The sequence below is a fragment of the Helicoverpa zea genome, chromosome 11 (genome assembly GCF_022581195.2).
Source record: "Helicoverpa zea isolate HzStark_Cry1AcR chromosome 11, ilHelZeax1.1, whole genome shotgun sequence".
NCBI lineage: Eukaryota > Metazoa > Arthropoda > Insecta > Lepidoptera > Noctuidae > Helicoverpa > Helicoverpa zea.
Window position 1 is genome coordinate 10,782,296 of NC_061462.1, and position 22,488 is coordinate 10,804,783.

A 22,488-nucleotide genomic window follows, 5' to 3' on the forward strand; every position below is an offset into this window, starting at 1 on the left:
GCGCGCGGCTGCGACAATCTCGACCCACGGAATTCTACCTTAAAGTTTCGTGATTGACATTGTCAAACTACACTAGCGCTACTCTTTCGAGCGTGTTGACAAATTGAACTAAATTAAATTCGAGATTTTGACAGATCTGTCAAAATCTGTCTATCTATAGGGGAGGTAGGGGAGAGATGGGCAGTTGGGAGACATGATCAAATCAGAATAAAAGGAGGGTCCTTTTATTCTGATTTGATCATAGTTTTGTAACTATTTTTTATTTTCTAGTTTTCAGTGCACATAAGATAAAACCGTTTTACTTAAAAGTTTTTTTACCGATTTTTTTTTTATAGACTAAGTCAAAAGTGTCCAATGCTCCCTATGGTAGGAAGGCTTGGACATACCATGTAATGTATAATTTGTAAATTTTTGTTCTTCTTCGTCAGTGAAAATTTGTGAGGTTATAAATCTGCGCTAAAAATCCTTTATAGAATCTTGTTTCAGGTACCGTTGCCAACTTGATCTAGGGACTCCATATTTATCAGCTGTTAATTTTATTTTTTAACCTTTTGATACCTCTTGTATTGCTCGTTATATTAAATCTTTAGGAATTTCCCGTCGCAAACCATTCTTTTTAACCCCCGACGCAAAAACGACGGGGTGTTATAAGTTTGACGTGTCTGTGTGTGTGTGTGTGTGTATGTGGCATCGTAGCTCCCAAACGGACGATCCGATTCTAATGCGGTTTTTTTTTAACCCCCGACGCAAAAACGACGGGGTGTTATAAGTTTGACGTGTCTGTGTGTGTGTGTGTGTGTATGTGGCATCGTAGCTCCCAAACGGATGATCCGATTGTAATGCGACTTTTTTTGTTTGAAAGGAATGTCATTCGGGAGTGTTCTTAGCTATGTTTGGTGGAAATCGGTTCAGGTCTTCAAGGTCATCAGCTCGTTTGTTAGGTGTGATAGGAATGTTACACGCTCAGTTTACTTGCAAGCATATGTGGGATCAGAAATTTGAAACACTAATGTCTTCTGGAACCACTGAGCTGGTCTGCTGTTAGGACACGAAGATAGGATACGTAACCCTGAACTGCCTTTTAGTAAACCCATCGAGTTTGGGCTCGTTGAATTTGTCTTGACCAGTTCTCTTCATTTTTCTAATTGACTAGAACCTGATGCTGGAAATAGGATGTGGCGGATGAAACCCTGGAATGACGGAATGAAACGGATAAACCGATTTATATGTATTTTTGCTGAAAGTCTAAAATGACCAAAGGTTAATCTTTATTGTTTCTCAATCTGTGCAATTCTCCCAGAGCCACTTTGTGATGAGTATTGTTAAACAGCTTCCTTTGGCCGAGATCGCATATAGCGACCACATCTTAAAATAAAAGAAATTAAATGAAAGAAGGAAAAATTAAGGAGCTCCTTCAAAAAGCATGAAATAAAATTAAATTATAAATTTAAAAAAAACCCCCGACCCAAAAAAAGCACGCAATTATTATGACAAAAGGTTAAAAACGCTAAACCCTATAAAAAGCAAAAAATAACTTTTAACACTACGTAAGTACCAACTAAAGCATGTCAGACTAAACTAAATTTTGACGTGTCGGGGGACCGCTTTTTACCTTTAAAAGTACTACATTAATCAAATGATACCTACCTAATTACAACACTCGTATAAAAACACAATTATATACAAAGTTATAAGTAGTATATATAATGTAGTAGTATATAATTACTTCTAACGTTAGGCTAATAAATTAGAGCGGTCCCCCGACACGACAAAATTTAGTTTAGTCTGACATGCTTTAGTTGGTACTTACGTAGTGTTAAAAGTTATTTTTTGCTTTTTATAGGGTTTAGCGTTTTTAACCTTTTGTCATAATAATTGCGTGCTTTTTTTGGGTCGGGGGTTTTGTTTAAAAGGAATGTCATTCGGGAGTGTTCTTAGCTATGTTTGGTGGAAATCGGTTCAGATCTTCAAGGTCATCAGCTCATTTGTTAGATGTGATAGGAATGTTACACGCTCAGTTTACTTGCAAGCATATGTGGGATCTAAAATTTGAAATACTAATGTCTTCTGGAACCACTGAGCTGGTCTGCTGTTAGGACACGAAGATAGGAGACGTAACCCTGAACTGCCTTTTAGTAAACCCATCGAGTTTGGGCTCGTTTAATTTGTCTTGACTAGTTTTCTTCATGTTTCTAATTGACGAGAACCTAATGCTGGAAATGGGATGTGGCGGATGAAACCCTAGAATGGTATATAACCCTGGATCAACAAAGGTCAATCTTTATTGTTTCTCAATCTGTGCAATTCTCCCAGAGCCAGTTTGTCATGAGGATTGTTAAATAGCTTCCTTTGGCTGAGATCGCATATAGCGAACCCATCATAAAAAGAAAGAAAAATTAAGGAGCTCCTTTAAAAAACCATGAAATAAAATAAAATTATAAATTAAAAAAAAAACCCCCGACCCAAAAAAGTACGCAATTATTATGACAAAATGTTATAAACGATAAACCCTATAAAAAGCAACCCTATATAACTTTAAACACTACGTAAGTACCAACTAAAGCATGTCAGACTAAACAAAATTTTGACGTGTCGACGGTTTTATTTAAACCGTTTAAATATCTCGTAATGTTGAAACTGATTGTAATTTTTAGGATAGCTGTTTGATTTTATCTAGCCAAACATAAGAAATGGCAATAAAAGTTGATTAACTGTAAAATCTGATTTTTTATGCAATAAATGTGAAAAAGTGCCCATCCCTCCCCTACCTCCCCTAAAGTATGAAATGACATTTCGAATCGAAGTGAAATGCGAGTTGTTGTTCGAATTTTATAGAATCGCAGGACAGGTCTTTTCTATATTGATTTTGAGGATTTTGACGATATGAAAACTCAGCTTTTGTCTGGTTTCAAAAATTAAAGGTATAAAAAAATACTATTCTGTGTTCGTTTTTTTATATATTTTATAATATTATCTACATACAAAATTGCACACTAATTGTGATATACCTACCATTGTTTAGATTTATTGGTAGATTAACTTTATTGCTAAAAGTAGGGATTATTTCTTACTAGCTTCTGCCAGCGGTTTCACCCGCATCCCGTGGGAACTACTTCCCGTACCGGGATAAAAAGTAGCCTATAGCCTTCCTCGATAAATGGGCTATCTAACACTGAAAGAAATTTTCAAATCGAACCAGTAGTTCCTGAGATTAGCGCGTTCAAACAAACAAACTCTTCAGCTTTATAATATTAGTATAGATTGGCAACTAAAATTGGGCAGGGTACATTAAGTAACTATATTTTTTTTCAGGAATTATATTGTTACACAGAAATACGTAAATAACTATTTTCTAGAACAGTTTTAATTTAAGTCTTCATAACACATAGTTAGCTCCCAGGTGTATCTTACTAAATGAAATGTTATAAATAGCACTCCGTGATTAAATTTGTAAAGCATGGTCCCGTGAGGAAAACAATAAGCCTTGCCAGATGAACAAGTTTAGGCTTTTCTGCATAAAATTCAAATATTTGTAAACTTGATAATTTGGATAATTAAGACTTTTAAAACTTCTCTACTGCCTTAGAATTAGGTAACTTTTTTCTGAATACATAGACTAATTTATATCCAGGTGTATGTAGCTATCTCGGTACCACAGAAGCCAGTGTTTCTATACATTGATGTTTGCAATGTCAGTATATTGTTTTTTTTTTCTAAATAAGAAAACACTAAAAGTTCGCATTTTTTGAAATCATGTACTTTTTGACAACTAGGGAGAACGATCCTCTCGCGGTGCCGCTCCGTAGACGAAGAAGGGGCAGAAGACGGCGAATACAACCTCCGTCCCCATCCGCCCTGGGGGGTGATCAGCGGGCGACAGGCGCGGGGGCGCCACCGCCTGCATCACAAGGATCAACCCCTGCGCTCCGGCCATTATAAGGATCCATCCCCACTAGGGGGAGGAATGAGGGGCCTGCCGTAAGGCGGGCAATCGCCGGTGGGGGACTGGATGCCATAGATTCCCAGACCCCCTCCACTCAGGCGAGGTCGGAGTGCCGCTGGGCCTTTTTAGTGGGTATACCGGGAACTTTTTACCGGGGAGTCCCACATACCCCTCTCCCGTCCCCCGACGGGAAGGGGATGCGTAATAGCATTTTTAGCCCAGCGACAACAAAAAAAAAAAAAAAAAAAAGGTATCACAAACCACCAAAATGCATTAAACTAATGTTTTATATTTTTAAAAAGGACTGATATAATACAACTTAATTAACATTACAAATCCAAAGTCCAAACTTACTATTCTCAAACCGCACGACGCCCGCAGTTTGTCTGAAGAGCCCTAACATGACCTATTCACTACAACACCATGTTACGATCACGTATACAACGCTACGTAATTAAAACTTCTGTTCTTTTCAGTTTAATACTGACTTTCAGGTTCTTGTGTTAAGTTAACTATGTTTTAAATTAACTGCTTTTTTACACAAAGGTTGCACAGGTAATAAACGGTGTAGTATTAACCATATAACAAGAGTTGCAATGGCAACAGGGCCCTTGCATATGGTTGCTCCTTGCCTACCAAGTTCTCTAAGTAGGTATACTAAAAGTTGTATGCTACCAAACTGACATTTTTTTTATTGTTCCTCTGCTCTTTAGTAAGAAGTTTGCTACTTTTTGGGACCTAAGGGGGTGTTAATATTACGGGCCTCGTGAGTTTGCCCAGCCCGGCACAGTCGATAAAGACTTTTAAAACTTGTCTATTGTCTTTAGAGGAATAAAAGTATTGGTCCAAAGAGAAACTAAAGTAATATTATACCTATTATGCTTTACATAAATGTAAACTTTGTCTCTTTAAAGTTTTTATATAGAATAGTTGCTACACAGGTACACTCAACGCATGTTCTCTTGCATGAATAGAAAACTTAACTACTATAATAGTAACATCATAGTAGTTTTCAGAAACTTTCCCATAGGTATTATATTTAAAAAACTTCATATTCTTAATATAGTTTGTTCTTAACTTCCCCGTAAGGCGGTTCGGACACCATATTGAAAACTTTTAACCGTTTCACCCCACATCGTGAAAATGGGATAGCTAAAAGTGTCAAATAGTTTAATTTTCTCCCGCCATGGCCGGGATATATTTGACAGCACCTAAAGAGGACAGGAAAACACCGCTTTTATTAAAACGAGAACTTCATAAATATATCTTTCGAAAATAACTTTTAGTAGGGTGATGACTATTTTTGTCCATTATAAAAGTGACACAGTACCTAATTAAAACTTAATTGTTGTCTGTTGAAAGTTTAACATAAATGTGTAAAAATATATCATTTTTATCGTAGGAGCTTGCTCTATGATACACTATGTATGTACTTAAGAGTTCCTAGTATTAAGTTTTCATGTTGAACGTTTTTAAAATAAATAAGTCATTTTAACTATTTATTTTTATAATTAATATTTATTACTGTATTCGTATAACTATTATTTTATTCCAAAAAATATCTAACAAAATCGTGTTCAACTTAGGAATTAGTTTTACATTTTACATTAAACTTTGTCCCCGGTTCTCAACTCTGGTGTTAACTATTTTTATTCACACAAAGTAACGAATGGAAGTCTGTTTGTGACTACTGTTCGGCAATAAGTAACTTTTAATTGCTACCACGACTGTGTTGTGTAAAGGAATATGTTAATTCTGGAAGCGTTAAGGAGAAACTGAAAAAATATTTATTTGGTATTCGAAGTTAGATTTTTATTTGTCAATATTACCAACTGAGAAAAATAATCTTTACTAATATTAGGGGTTAAAGTATGAAATTGCCGTTTTATTCTAGTAGGTTTTTTGAATTGCCATAGTCTTCATGGTTTGAGGTTTTCGAATGAAACTTTTTTCACACGGTTTCTGTGATGTTCTTCTTTTAAAAATTGTGAAACATTTGATTATCGATGTTCAATTGTTTTTGTTATTCAACTTTCAAAGAAAGATAAATACTGTGAAAATTTGAGTAATTTTTAATATGAGTTCCGACGCGGAAGTAAACGGCAGAAACAGCCCGCAATATCAATGCTGCATTTGAAGAGGTATCTGCTAATGAACGCAACGTGCGATTTTGGATTTAACGCTTTCGTGGTGGAAACTTCGACTTGAAGAACGAGCCACGAGGAAGACCGCCTGACAGGTGATTAACGAGGAATTAAGAGAGATGGTGAAAGCCCATCCTAGTCAAACTACCCAGATACCCAGCCGAACACCGAATAATGTTGAAAAAATTAGCAGTAAAACAGCCACGACTCATGAATCGACCTTCACCGTTAGTGCTCTATGACAACGCGAGACCTCATACAGCAAGAGAAACCGTTTTAACTCTTCAGGAACTGCAGTTGGAAACTATTCGTTCTTCCTCCATATTGGCCAGAGCTTGCTCTAACGGACGACCATTTTTTTTCGTGATTTGGACAATTATCTGCGTGACAAGAAGTTTTCTTCCCTGGAGGCAGAACAAAATTCTTTCACACAGCTTGTGCAGTCTAGATCCTCAGAGTTCTATCGTAAAGGCATAAATGACCTTCCTATTAGATGGCAGCAATGTATACATAATAATGGCAACTATTTTGATTAAATAAGTTTGTTACAAATTAAAAAAAAAAAAAACAATTTAGATTTTCAGTACAAATCGGCAATTTCATACTTTAACCCCTATTATTAAAATGAAACACGTTTTCTTTTTTTTTCAGAAATTCTCATAAAGTACTTAACAGATTTGGAAAATTCTTTCACAGTTGAAAACTCTTCCCGAGTAAGATAGACTATATTTTATCCCGGTATGGGCAGTATTTCCAAGATGGCCAAAAACGCAAATATGTTTGTAAAAAATCTGAGTAATGTAAATAGATAAATATTTGGGTACTATTTTGCTGTTGCAAAAAAAGAGTCTGCCCCCAATATTCCGATATATCGATAGAACCAAGCTACGGCTGTTAGTTGCTTTATTATCCTCAAGACGCCTAGTTATCTTAAGCAACTACCTATTTGTTTTAACACGAATTGGGTACTTGATATTTATTTGTGGTTGCTTAAAACATATTAATTATTGGTTTTTATTATGATGAGTGATTTAATTGTCTGTATGTAGTGTAGTGTTTCGCTTGTCACTAAAAATAGAATCATAAATCATTTAAGTTTAAACAAGTAGGTAATTCTATATTTACCATACCTACAACCTATCCAGCATCTTAAATTCTGAGACCAGCGTCTGCAAAATAAATCCACATTCGCATATTCGGTGTTGTTAAAGTTTTCTTTACAAACCAAATTTAATTTATATGAGGTATAAAATTGAGAAATAATTTCAATTTGTTTCTTGAAAACTAAAACAGTAGGTATATGCCAACTTTTCAACAAACATATACCCATGTATAATTCTATAAACTTGTCTTGTATTGTTCTATAAACTTAACATTATATTATTTAGTTGGTATATTTGTTAATTTAATTTGTACAATACAGAATATATACTAAGTTATCTATAGAGAACATAAGTAACTTAGCTTTATCTTTGACCCCCCGTTTTGCTCACATCTCATGGGAACTATGTGACGCATCTGGAAAAAAAATATAAGTAGCCTTCATCATTAGATAGGCTGTTTAGCACTTACAGGATTATTCAAATACTTATTTATGAAGTTAATACTAGCGCGTTAAAACATACAAACTCTTTAGCTTATAATATTATTATAGTAGCATAGATTAACAATAATAATTCTGTTCACCACTAAACACGAGACCAATTTAGATAAACATATCTGAAGGAAACCCTCATTGTTTACACAATAATGTTTACTTCAATAAACTTTAATTGTATGCTGTTTCATACATGTGTTAGTTTGAAACAGGATTTGAGCTTCGTTAAATATATTGTATTGAGATTTCGGCCTAATATGTTCATCTGGTAGACATTTTCAGAGGCAGACAGGCAGATTTGAAAAAACTTTAAAAGCTTCACAAGCTCAAAAATCATTCCTCCTGGTGTAAAAATCATTTAACCTTTAGCTTGTGATTGATAATTTAAAACTGGTAGATTAGGGCATAGGAAAGCAAAAAAAAATGTTATTTTACAAGAAAAAGAACCAGCAGTTTTCCGCGTTTCAGCGTCCGAAGGTAGTACCAAGTACTTACCACACGCGTTTAATAAGTAAAATTTTTGGCAAGGTACCCAATTAATTTTATTTTTTTTTATTCTTACATCTTCTCCACTAGCATGCAACTTTAATAGGAATTTCCAAAAATTCGTGACGGTTTTGAAAATGTATTTGTTGCAATCTCAGACCAAAGAAATAGGGTTGCAATAAACATAACTTTTTACCTTTTTGCACCTTACGGTGTCACAATATCGTAAATTAAAAAGTTTCAGACTGAGGAGGACGTATGTAAATCGGAGGCAGGTACCCATTCTTTCTATTTGAGTATTTCATGAATTAAATTCTCATTAAAAGTTTTATAATTGCTGATGTAGAACAAACATGTCCAATGAAGGTGACGGGTGTTGACGTCCCATTGTTTAAGCACGAGTTCCATCAGAGAAAAAGGGATGAGCTTATACCGGTGGGTCCCTTTTTCTAATACCTATTTAGGCTAGTCGTTGACAGTAGGACAAAGCCTTATGATGTTTTTGGCCAAACCTAACCTAACTAGAATTCTATCAGACTTATTAGAGCCTATGTATGCTAAAATATTGATAAAAATTACGCTGTTATGCTTCACTTTGCAAAAGAGACCTACTATACTGTAGGTACCTAGATGTAAAATCTAGGATCCTCATCATCTCAGATTTATCCATAACAATACCGCTCCATTAATTCTAGATCTTAAGAAAAACTATTTAGACTAAAGATTTCATGCTAAATCCACATCTAGACTTATTCTTAGTTAGATTATATTTAATACCGCGGGTTAACTGCCATTATTTCAGATAAATAAACAGAGACATTAAAACCTCTTTTGTGGTTAAATCCTGTCTATTATCTTTGTGGTCTATGGTAAATGATCTATGATCTGTCTATTGTATTTTATATACAGGATGTTTTGAAGTAGCAATTTATATAAAAAAATGCAATTACTTTTTCGATGTGATTTTAACAGTAAAATATAAAATATAGTGCAGTACTTTTGAGATTTTTATTTCAATGGGAGGGTGATGCAGTAACTTCAATATATTCAATAGACAGACGACGCCAGAAGGAAGAAAATAATTTACCTATTACTTACTCTTTACCTAAATATACCTATACATCCTACCTATATATCCTCACATTACCGTCACTTTATATTTTGGAAATCGCTTTATTTGTTAGAAATAACCCCCATCTGTTTCCTCGAATATCGGACGTTATATCACGAAATCGCAGGGATAATAATAAACTCTGTGTTCAGCGAGCAAAGACAGCGCTACTGTATAAAAGCGTTGTATGCAGAGCACCAATTATTTATAATAATATTCCTAAATGTGTAAAAGAACTAAATACAGACCAGTTTAAGAAAACGTTTAAAAAAATACTGACAGAAAAAGCCTATTACAATGTCAACGAATTTTTAACAGACAAATCGCTCTAAATGCACCTTCTGAAGCGTTTCTATTTTAAGTATTTTGAATTGCATGACATTTATACCATTTTTTTTTATTGAAATTAATACCTAATTTTTGAGTTATTGTATTATTATTCTTTGTTTTTGTTGTTTTAATAATCTTATGGTAGTTTCAAACTAATTTGTACACCAACTATGGTCAAACATGTTGAGCCAAAGAAGACTATGTAACACCTTTAATAGCATCACACTATGTATGTATATTATCTACACATGTTTTTGCAAATAAATGAATTTGAATTTGAATTTGAATTTGAATTTATAACTTGATACAAAAATAACTGTAGGTACACAAAAACACTCTTTGTAAACAACTCTAAATGCGTGTGTTATTATTCGAGAAACTTCTTTCTACGCGGTGTAATTTAGTAAATAGCCGCCATACAGTTTAAGTGCGAGTTCATCAAATCTGAGCTTCCCCTCGTATAAACAGTTCGAGAGGTTTTCGTGCATTAAGTGGTGAAAACATGCACGAGTTTTATGTCATTTTCTTTATCTATTTTGGGGAACAAAGTAAGGTTTTTGATTTTAAACTCGTGAATTCAGATTATTCTACGAGTGTGTGTTTTCTGATAGTCTTCAAATTAGAATAAAATAACATTCTAGGCTAGAGTGATCCATCTTCGAAAACATCATCGCTTGCCATCAGAGGACATAGTAGTCAAAAGCGTGCCTATCATCAATAAAAATAAAACCTTTAAGATAAAATAAAAAAATAAAAATAGTTAAATAGGTATAACAACACCCTTTCGCAACTTAAGTTAACTTTGAAATAACAAATAGTTTCTGAACTACTTCATTGTTTTTGCTTAGTGTTAGTACCTTGTCAGGTACTGAAAGAATCCGACAATTTCCAAAACCATTCATAGTTTGACAACAACATATTATTTTGTATTCGTTGAGAACGTTTCAGCTTGTCACCTATTTTATCGGGCTGTCATTTGACATGCATAGTTGATTTATTTGATTGGTTAGTGCTCTCAATACGTGACTATCGATTTTATTTTATTACATAGACATGTCCTATGACATGATTTAGTCTGCTAACAGAATGAATTCTAGATATTTTGCTTCTTTCTGAAAACCAGAAACTTTGCCTTTTTCGATTTTTCTAGTTTTAGCTTTAAAGCCATATTATTTATATGTTGCTTTTTTTTACTTATATAAGGTTAGGTAAAGGGTAAAAAATAAAACAGATTTGCCACCAAATTGTATGTATCTAACCATTTAATAAATACACAAAACATTCTTATTTCATAGAGACAGTCAATTTCTACATTAATAAGTATAAGTTAATAATTTTATTATTAATAATCCGTGTTCTCGATGGTAAACTTATGTTAGCCAATCATTCATTTTTAATTTAATAGTAACAAGAATTTGAAACGTATTTTCAGGTACCAAGAGAATAAAATTTGGAAAACATAATAGCAATAATAACCACATAAAAGTTATACATTTTTACAATGAATGATAGAATTATTTTACACAACTTCAATAATTATAAAGATTATAATTTAAATAATAATTTATGCCAGCCTTTTTACAGAAACAGTTCGTCAGTTTTTTTTAAATAACATGTTATATTTTGTGAAAATATTTAATTGACAAGATATTTTTTTAATTATTTTTATTAGTTAGTACCTACCGTAAAATATAACACGAATGTTAATGGAATAATTTGAAATAAGCTTGATTATCATGAAAGTTGAAATTTTGATCGAAATTATTTAATTTTATGATTGTATTTGAATGACAATGAATATTTTTTTTTTTATATAAATTATTTTCTCTCAAAAACAACAACATGTACCTATTCTACATATTTGATTTAATATGACAATGATTTGATGATATATTTATTTTGAAAATCGAGCTTATTTCCAGGTAGGTAGATGAAAGATTGTTATATACTGGATAATGTGTCATATATAGTTAAGTTTAAGATAATTTACAAGGATTCAATGTAGTAACCGTCGTCCGGGTTCTGTTGTGACCGCCTGTAGTTGTCCATCTGTAAACAATAAACAAATGTACATTAGTCAACTATCATTCGTGTTTTGTAATTATACATTTTAATAAACGTATAAGTGTTTAGTTTATTTATCAATCTGAACTTTTGATTTTTTATAGAACACAAAGATATAAACATGTCCTGTACTAGAAGCCCTATATACGATCATATCTCAAAAGTAAAAGCGTTTTGTGGGTACGAAAAGTACCTAGTGAATAATTTCAACCCTGTAGTACCTAATAAGTTAAAATGCAGTCCATTCATTACAGTTAATTCTCTGTTTTCTATTCAGGAGTTTATCTTTTGTTTAAAATATTACGACTCACGTGAACAAAAGATAGAAGTTACACGCGCTCTGGAAGATTAAATGAACTGAACTGCACGTGGATTATTTTCATAATAGCACATGTGACTGTCGTCACCTAGCCCTAAATATTATCAAATAATATTAATTTATTTTACAAGACGCCACGATGACGGGCCTCTTAAGAACACATTAACTTTCTATTTTATGGGTAGGGATATTTGCCGGCTGCCATGGAGTGCAATAAAAACTTAACAAAATATTTTAAGGGTCTGAAAGTTTCTCACAGCAAAGCAATCAAACATGTGCTAAGCAGAACTTACAAGCCAATTCCAACCGTTAGGGCAATTAGGACCTTGAGACAAAGGACTCAGTATTGAATAGAAGTGCACATGTGCCAAATCCCAAATGGACCCCGACAACGATACTTAGAACAATTGAGAATGTGTACAAAAAGACTAATAAATCTATCTCATAACAAATAAACGAATACGTGAAACAGGACCTTAAGAACAGGGTGGAGTCAGCGCCGAAGGTGGGACTTGCGAGGATGTAGGAAGGGATAGCAGGCCACAAGGGTTTTGAGGGAACTGAAATGGGGACAGTCGGAGCTGGGTCACGAAGAGTACTAGTAACCAAATACTATAGTCGAGTCTATTAGGGAGTCTATATTGAAGATCACCGGGATATTGATAGTTTCGGTTAGATTTGTTAAGATATAGCCGCGATATAATAGTTTCTATCAAGTAAGTGATGCAGGAAGAATGTGTGAGTATCGTGTTTGGTGATGGTCCGGTGAGTAAGACGAATACAATTTACTATAAGCAGATATCTGGTGAGTGATCCCTATTATTACTTTGGCTCCAGGTATACCAAAGACCGTGACCGGCATCCCAAGGCTGTTATTTCTAATTACTTTGATATTTGAACTTGATTATAGCAAAGCGTAAAACGAGACTTGGCAATAAGCGTAATGATACTGTGCACTGGCGTTAGCGTAAGAATACTGAGCTTTGATTTATGTATTGCGCTTCTAAATATATGTATCTGTCTGGCATATTCTCTCTTGACTACATTGTGGTACCTCTGACATGCGTTTGGTTATAGGGAGGCGGAGAAGGCCTTCTACTACACTTGCATTAATAATACACCTACACACCCACAACATTGCCGTGGACTAGAGCATGACTACTATCATATCGAATACACATTTAGAAGGCAGAACCGCATTGACAGATCGGGATATACACATTTACTATACGGCACTAGCCGTATGCCATGTGCTATTGATAACTATACTTTATCTTGTACCGGGATTCAAATGAACCAAACGCTAGTTAAAGCTACTTCTCATGGACTGACAAACCGGCAGCTGGCCTTGTCTTGCATTTGTTGTACGCACTCTTCCAGGGAGCGGGGGTAGGCTTCACCAACCAACCTAAAACTGAACGATAGACCCGTCCCGAGGGATGCTAGAGATCGTGTCGCGTCAGCTGCCACCATACCTTAGGGCCCATATTGGATATTAAGGTGGTAGATGGCAAGACACGCATACTGGACAGGCTAGGTTTGGGGATTTGCCGATGCCTGTCAAGAACGGGGCAGATTAAAGGAAGAGGAAGTGACGAAATACCACTTCGGTGTATACCAATAGCGCTTCTAAGGAAAGTTGCCACCGACCGACGAGACACTGCGCTTGCGTTAGATTTGTATATACCAGTAAAGGGTGAATAGGCTCGCGATGGGGCTTAATATGAGCACGCGCCCAGCATGGCTGGAGACTGTCTTGCCCAATGGCAGTTGTACTTCGTAGTACCCTGCCTTAGGATTGGGTAAGACATTTAGAACATAGGGAACGTGACCGCTAGAATCTTCTGTGTTAGTCCTGGCGGCACACGTACGACATGCCAACTGCCCTGTGGTAGCCCATGTCACTAATCGGGGATTGTAGTTTTAAAGTGTAGATTGAAACATACATTGTTGTACGCAAGCGTTATGTATATTTTATGTTAGGTAGGGTTGCTACTCCTCTCACTCTCTACTAGTATCTGTAATTCAATTTGTACCCTGCATGTTAAGTTTGATTTGATTTGCTGACGTCCCGTCTACCCCTGTCCCTAGTTTTTATCAGGCGGGACTAAAAGTAAAGTTAATGCATGGTCCTCTAAGGTGGAAGAGCGTCCAGTAAGGTGACGAGCTCTACAGGGTTGCGCGGACGGCGGGGCGCAACCTCTTCCCCTTCGGGGGAAGCCTGCGGTATTTATATATGTTAGGAAAAACGAAAATTTTTACAGCCTAGGGTTGTCTTGGAACGGTTACATTTGGTGCCGTGACCAGGATTCTCGTCATTAAATGTACTGATTCACATCAGTGCAACGAGAATAAAAGATCTAAATCGGTTACTACACAAAAACACAACGTAGATTTGATTTCATGCTTATGGTCCTAGACGAGACATTATGGCAATAAAACAGCATTGGGTTCGATTCCCTGTGATTTTTTTGTACAACGTGATGAACTGTGAGTTCATATGGCGATGATTACGGTTACAGGTTCGACTCCCTAACAGAAGTGTTGTATAAAACGAGTCATAATTACGACGAATTTTATTTATGGGTTCGATTCCCTAACGAAGACCTAGACTCTGGCTAGAGGTGAAAGATAATGCAAAAATTAAGAGAAATATAACTACGGTTATGATTTACGGTAATGGGTTCGATTCCCATATATTACCAAGGGCGTGAATTGTATATACTTATGGATGGATACAGTTGGAAATACAGTTATGGGTTCGAGTCCCTAACAAAAATGTGCAGCCTATGTATTTATGTATGTGATTGTAATTATGAAAGAAATGAATATGTGAAATACTAGGACAGAAAAAAATGGCAGATGGCTAGAGGCAGGATGTTGGTTCTTAAATATTAAAATAATGTTGTTCTGAAATTTCACTATAAGCGTAAAACTGTTTCAATAAGCGTTATGACACAGCGTATTTGCATAAGCGTAAGGATCGAATTAGTGTAAGAATACTGAGCGTACCTACCTTAAAGAAAATAAACGTCATGGCTGTACACCCCGCTTCTATATAACTATATAACGACGTATATAATTACTTTTGGTTAAACTGACGAAGCGACAGCTCCCTCTAAGTTGTATTTACGTGTGATTTAAATATTTATCTTTGTAATTCCTCCACACGTAGGAAAACAATATATTGTGTGGCTATTGATATAGCCTCTGTCTTCTGTAAATAGATACTTGGCTGGTTATGTTTTAAATTCCAGGACACTAACAGTCTTCATGTACGAGACTACATATGTAGTTTCGGCATAAATCTGCGTCGCTTGGGTTCAAAGTTTCATCAAAATCGTCGTGCGCGTTCGTCGGCTGATGTACCTACGTACTAGCAGCCCTAGTGTGGATGCGGTTGCGAAGCTAAGTTGCCAAATTATTTAAGTTAATCGATAGTGCTTAATCATATTCCAGCTCGTGATGATTGAATCAATGTGGACATGAGCTATCACGGCTGTGTGGAATGCACAGTGTATCCTTTAATGACAGACTTATATTGGCATTTCCATTTAAATCGGTTAAAAAAAAGGGAACTGAATTAATGTTTGTTCAATGTTCTGCCTTATTAGTTGTATTACAACCGGCTCTATCCTCTTAGAATCGGAGGGGGGTAAAATCAGTTGGGACGAATTTTTACATTCTTATAAATAAATTATACAACTATCATTGGATTAACTTCCAATTAGAATCAACTTCTAATTAGTACATGTGCGAACTATTCCAGGATAAAAATGCTGCAATAATTATCACGACGCAACGGAGAGGCCTAAGTTCAGCAGCTGTAGTAGGCTGAGTTGATAAGGGAAGGTAACGCGGTGCCATAATGAAAAGCTCTAGTAGAAGAAACTCTGGTATGTATATTCAACTTATAAGCATGCGCAGATTCTTCTACTAGACCGAAACCAGAGTGATTTCATCAAAACGTTGTTTCATCTAGTACAAATCTTATTGGTGGAAATATTCCGTTAGACAAGCCTTATGTTTTAACTGACTGATGCTAGGAGCTCTCCGGCCTATTGTGAAATCTCATACGCTGTACTGCGTCACGCGTCTGATTTTCAGAGGGGGGAATGTGACTGTCGTCACCTAGCCCTAAATATTATCAAATAATATTAATTTATTTTACAAGACGCCACGATGACGGGCCTCTTAAGAACACATTAACTTTCTATTTTATGGGTAGGGATATTTGCCGGCTGCCATGGAGTGCAATAAAAACTTAACAAAATATTTTAAGGGTCTGAAAGTTTCTCACAGCAAAGCAATCAAACATGTGCTAAGCAGAACTTACAAGCCAATTCCAACCGTTAGGGCAATTAGGACCTTGAGACAAAGGACTCAGTATTGAATAGAAGTGCACATGTGCCAAATCCCAAATGGACCCCGACAACGATACTTAGAACAATTGAGAATGTGTACAAAAAGACTAATAAATCTATCTCATAACAAATAAACGAATACGTGAAACAGGACCTTAAGAACAGGGTGGAGTCAGCGCCGAAGGTGGGACTTGCGAGGATGTAGGAAGGGATAGCAGGCCACAAGGGTTTTGAGGGAACTGAAATGGGGACAGTCGGAGCTGGGTCACGAAGAGTACTAGTAACCAAATACTATAGTCGAGTCTATTAGGGAGTCTATATTGAAGATCACCGGGATATTGATAGTTTCGGTTAGATTTGTTAAGATATAGCCGCGATATAATAGTTTCTATCAAGTAAGTGATGCAGGAAGAATGTGTGAGTATCGTGTTTGGTGATGGTCCGGTGAGTAAGACGAATACAATTTACTATAAGCAGATATCTGGTGAGTGATCCCTATTATTACTTTGGCTCCAGGTATACCAAAGACCGTGACCGGCATCCCAAGGCTGTTATTTCTAATTACTTTGATATTTGAACTTGATTATAGCAAAGCGTAAAACGAGACTTGGCAATAAGCGTAATGATACTGTGCACTGGCGTTAGCGTAAGAATACTGAGCTTTGATTTATGTATTGCGCTTCTAAATATATGTATCTGTCTGGCATATTCTCTCTTGACTACATTGTGGTACCTCTGACATGCGTTTGGTTATAGGGAGGCGGAGAAGGCCTTCTACTACACTTGCATTAATAATACACCTACACACCCACAACATTGCCGTGGACTAGAGCATGACTACTATCATATCGAATACACATTTAGAAGGCAGAACCGCATTGACAGATCGGAATATACACATTTACTATACGGCACTAGCCGTATGCCATGTGCTATTGATAACTATACTTTATCTTGTACCGGGATTCAAATGAACCAAACGCTAGTTAAAGCTACTTCTCATGGACTGACAAACCGGCAGCTGGCCTTGTCTTGCATTTGTTGTACGCACTCTTCCAGGGAGCGGGGGTAGGCTTCACCAACCAACCTAAAACTGAACGATAGACCCGTCCCGAGGGATGCTAGAGATCGTGTCGCGTCAGCTGCCACCATACCTTAGGGCCCATATTGGATATTAAGGTGGTAGATGGCAAGACACGCATACTGGACAGGCTAGGTTTGGGGATTTGCCGATGCCTGTCAAGAACGGGGCAGATTAAAGGAAGAGGAAGTGACGAAATACCACTTCGGTGTATACCAATAGCGCTTCTAAGGAAAGTTGCCACCGACCGACGAGACACTGCGCTTGCGTTAGATTTGTATATACCAGTAAAGGGTGAATAGGCTCGCGATGGGGCTTAATATGAGCACGCGCCCAGCATGGCTGGAGACTGTCTTGCCCAATGGCAGTTGTACTTCGCAGTACCCTGCCTTAGGATTGGGTAAGACATTTAGAACATAGGGAACGTGACCGCTAGAATCTTCTGTGTTAGTCCTGGCGGCACACGTACGACATGCCAACTGCCCTGTGGTAGCCCATGTCACTAATCGGGGATTGTAGTTTTAAAGTGTAGATTGAAACATACATTGTTGTACGCAAGCGTTATGTATATTTTATGTTAGGTAGGGTTGCTACTCCTCTCACTCTCTACTAGTATCTGTAATTCAATTTGTACCCTGCATGTTAAGTTTGATTTGATTTGCTGACGTCCCGTCTACCCCTGTCCCTAGTTTTTATCAGGCGGGACTAAAAGTAAAGTTAATGCATGGTCCTCTAAGGTGGAAGAGCGTCCAGTAAGGTGACGAGCTCTACAGGGTTGCGCGGACGGCGGGGCGCAACCTCTTCCCCTTCGGGGGAAGCCTGCGGTATTTATATATGTTAGGAAAAACGAAAATTTTTACAGCCTAGGGTTGTCTTGGAACGGTTACACACATAATATAGTTATCGGCACGAATCTTGAGCTCTGACTTACATCTGCGCAGAAGTGATTTATTAGTAAAGAACCAATCCCGAGTGACGGCTATGACGCGATGCACTGCGGGCCAATCACCGCTTTAGCCCGCCAAGGCGCCTCACTTCATACCATAAAAGGGACCCAATAAATTACTTCTGCGCAGGTGAAGGTCAGAGCTCAAGTTTCGTGCCGATAACTATACCATGTTTGTAATCCCAGAAAAAAAAATACCTACTTATGTCATTAATTAATTATATTATTGCAAAATTTTGATTTTAATCTACACATCTATAGTAATATAGGAATATAATATGAGAGCTAGCAAACTTATGAATCTAAATCATGTAATAACTAATATCTATACAAATCCAACAATATGGTCACTAACTTTAACATTTAAATGATTAGCCAAGAGAATACAACTTAGTTTTATAATAAATCAACGCCAAACATACAAGACATAACTCCCACACTACATTTCCCAAGTGTGAGTCTAACTTAGTATAACTTAACTCGACTTAAACAAACAACTTAAGTTTTTAGTCGACGATGCACTCTGTATGGACCGGTGGAAGATTCATTAGGTACATAATTTAACAAGTGAATGTCGAGGTTTCCCTTGTTATATTCGGCCAATCATCACGACTCTACTGTTATACATTGCTTTTAAGATATACCCTAAGTTAATGTACCTATAATCATATTAATTTCATGTATGTACCTCATATTTACCTACCTATGTACCTCATTGTTTAAGCAGTTCCTTTCTAATTTACGGGCGTTTGGGTGCTTTCTAATGACATTTTTGACGAACAAAACACGCTGATTTTCAGTATTTTTATTCAGCACGTGGTACATCTTGCCGTGACGGCGATTCTTATGAATTAGGCTACCTATATCATTTAAAGAGTTTTTCAAATTTAAATACAATTTAAGCTACCTCTAAACTCTTCAGAACTAAAGACGTATACAAGTATTAAATAATTCTCACCCAATGTTTGAAGATGTTCCGAAGTTTCATCTTCATGACCTCTCGAGCGGCAGCACCGTCGTCGCGATCATATACACCTGCAGATGTGGACATGATTAGTTACAGGTTTAGAAGATTTGTCACAACTTATGAGATGACGTTAAACGGCAAAATGTGGAAAAAGAAGACATGCTTTCCAAATGAAATTGGGATAAAGGCAAAAGAATTATGATGACCCGCAGACATTTAAAGTTGAAACTTCTAGATAGCAGCTATAAATGGGTCCATTATCAGCAAAGTCAGGGTTCTTTAGAGAAGATCTACGTAAAGAACCAGACGGAAGTAGGCTGATGCTGATGATTTAAGCTTTTTGGATAAAAAGTTTAAAACATCCACTTTAACCTTAACAATCTCAACGTAACTTTACGTGCACACTGAAACCATCCATGATTTCGTCATCCATGAACATGTTTTGTTCATCACCATAAACTAAAAACAACACAAAACCTCCCCAACACCACTACATCTACATAAGTACATCTCTACGTACTGTCCTCACCTCCATCCCGGATGGGTATGATGTCATCACCGGAGGGGAGCACGTTATACCCCGAGTGGGGGTACACGGGATGCGGGGGGGTCTCCTCCTGGCCCAGTTGGTGGCGCGCCATCAGGTCTTGATTTGATAACTGCTGGGTAGAGAAACCTTATTTTGGATGTGGAAACCAGCCGGTAGTGCCTTTGAAAGCACGTTAGGTAAGTGGTATTCTCAAATGTCGTTTTTATTGTCGATTTTTGTTAAGTCTTAAAATAAAATCTTCCAATCCTAAAATACAATGTAGGCACTGACACATTTTAAAAATCAAAAAAGAGGAATCTCGCTATTATCAGCGGACTAGGAAACATGAAAGCTGGAATCAGTTTCAATAGATGTTTACAATGTAAAAGGCAGGTATGATGAAGGTAAGTACGACCAACTTACCGAATGCAAGACGCATTTGTCAATGTATATTATTTTAGCCAACAGTACCTACTAGCATGACTAATTGGTACAAAGAGATTTTAGAGCTACTTCAAAACTGGTTGCGTAGCCGTATCATGCTCGAATAACCGTCCTATTCCTAAAGAGGTACCCCTAAATATCGACAGCGTCACGCGAAATCCAGTTTAGGCAATTTTCGACTTTTGAGCGACTAATTCGTGAAGTATGGATCACTGCGCCCACTTCGTTCACTTCGCTCGGACCTTTGCCGATTTGTCAGACAATAACAAGGAAGCCCAGTGCCTTTATGTTACATCAGAATTTGAACTGTAACGGTGCAACGTTTTAATTTATTCAGGAACTGGGTGAATGCAGGCGTATCAGCATTTGTTAAGAGAATGGAATTCTTTAAGAAATCAGTACGAGTGTTAATCGCTTTATTGGCAGGTAAGAAGCCAAACTATTTAATTTAAAATTATAATTTGCAATATGTCTTCATATTTGCTTGGTATATATCTGTTGTTCCATGTGTATGCTTTGAAACATTGTGTACCAGATTACGCACAAAAAGAGCACTTAAAATTCTTGCTCGAAAATAATTTAATACCAAAAAGTAACTCGAACTTAAATGTCACATGTCATGTCTGTTAAATAAGGAAAGAGAACAAAGTTTGACGTAAAACAATTTCAGAAATTAAAGTGGCTAATAGTAGTCATGTTTTGCCTAAGAGCCCCTTGACGGGCATGCCTCAATTACAAAAGTTTTGCTAAAAGCAACGCGAGTTAGTAATTAGGAAATATAGAGGTTAGAAGGTCCGGCTAACGAAGTAGCCACTAGCACTAGTGATGTGACTCGGCGAATATTATTCATACGAGGCCGAAAATATATCTTTAGCAAGTGTAGATCTAGGGTAAATACCACCAAGATTTTTGGCAATTCTGTCATCAATCTGTCAGACATAATTTGAAATGCCAATAAATGTAATGTTATTTTCAACTTATTCTTCTGTTTCAAAGAGCTTTTGCCTCAAAGTCGCAAGAAAACATGTAGCGGAACTACAGACATAAAAACCAAAAATCTCAATAAACAGCTCGGTATTCGGCCTCGGCCTTAAACCCAGTATTCGGCCATCACTATCGAGTATTCGGCGTATGCGGTCATTAGTGGTTACCCATGTGGTGATCATCAAACGTTTTACACCAACGTTGGCACGCGATGGCACGGAGATTTTAATTTGTGGTCGTAATCGTAATGGAACCATCATTTAACACTAAAGGTTACGGCTTTAACGAACTGTGAATGTGTAATTGACCTTTTTTAAATAATTGTTATAATTTTGGTAGCCCACGCTTCAATACTTTGCTGGTTACCTACGCTTAAAAACTTTTTGTGTTCAGTAGACATTAAATTGCAAATTAGATCTGTAACGATGTATTTATATCATTTTTGACTTTTGAAAAAGTCAGTGGGTCAATGTGATATTAGGCCAGATAGCTAATTTAAAACGCAGATAACACCGTTTATATTTCAGATCAGTATAGTTATAAGTCAGTCTCAAAAATTGTCGGCAGTTTAAAAAGTATTTGTGAAAACCAATCAGTCATTTCTTCATTTTAAAGAGCCTTCCTACAGATGCTAAGCAAAATTGCATAAAGTTCAAGTATCACCCACTATCATGGCAAAACATTAGAAGCCAATGTTTATATTCCATTATAATATATGGAAACTATAACAATATTGTAGATTTAGGAAAAGGAGAGCCCTTCACTCTTCCTCATAAAGTTTTTCCACTTGAACTTCGTTTAACATAACATATGAATGGGTATGTATGTTTTATATTTATTTTATTATATTATCGTATCATTTTGTGATAGCATAACATTTCGTAGGTTGAGGACAAATATTAAACTTTGTTCGAAATGTCCACTAAGCCTTAATTATTAATCATTTAATATTGCATAAAAATATTAAATAAATAATAAATTATTCAATTTCTCGCCAAAAGATTTATATTTACTACCTTAAACTTTTTCAAATAGCAGAAAATTAAAAATACTAAAAAATCGCGAAAATTTTGGTTTCTGGATATTTTTTGCTAGGTATACGTACTATTATAAAGCTGTTTTGAAAAAGTACTCTTACAACACGCACAAATTATCTTTTCGAAAGGATAATCGCAGTGC

The 22,488-nt window shown here is 36.3% G+C and overlaps 1 protein-coding gene across 4 annotated transcripts in view; it reads right to left on the reverse strand.

Moving 5' to 3' along the window:
• Window positions 1-10,855: 10,855 nt before the first annotated feature.
• LOC124634613 (neuropeptide CCHamide-2) overlaps window positions 10,856-22,488 on the reverse strand; it is a 38,092-nt gene continuing 26,459 nt past the window's right edge. The window contains exons 4-6 of one of the 4 annotated variants that reach the window (XM_047170264.1): window positions 19,882-20,011; window positions 19,344-19,420; window positions 10,856-11,660 (exon numbers count right to left, since the gene is read on the reverse strand). In XM_047170264.1, coding sequence (XP_047026220.1) covers window positions 11,598-11,660; window positions 19,344-19,420; window positions 19,882-20,011 — 270 coding nt within the window. In that variant the 3' untranslated portion in view covers window positions 10,856-11,597. Of the gene's footprint in view, window positions 11,661-19,343; window positions 19,421-19,872; window positions 20,015-22,488 lie in introns of all 4 variants that reach the window. The other 3 variants (XM_047170262.1, XM_047170263.1, XM_047170261.1) reach the window with 3 other exon arrangements.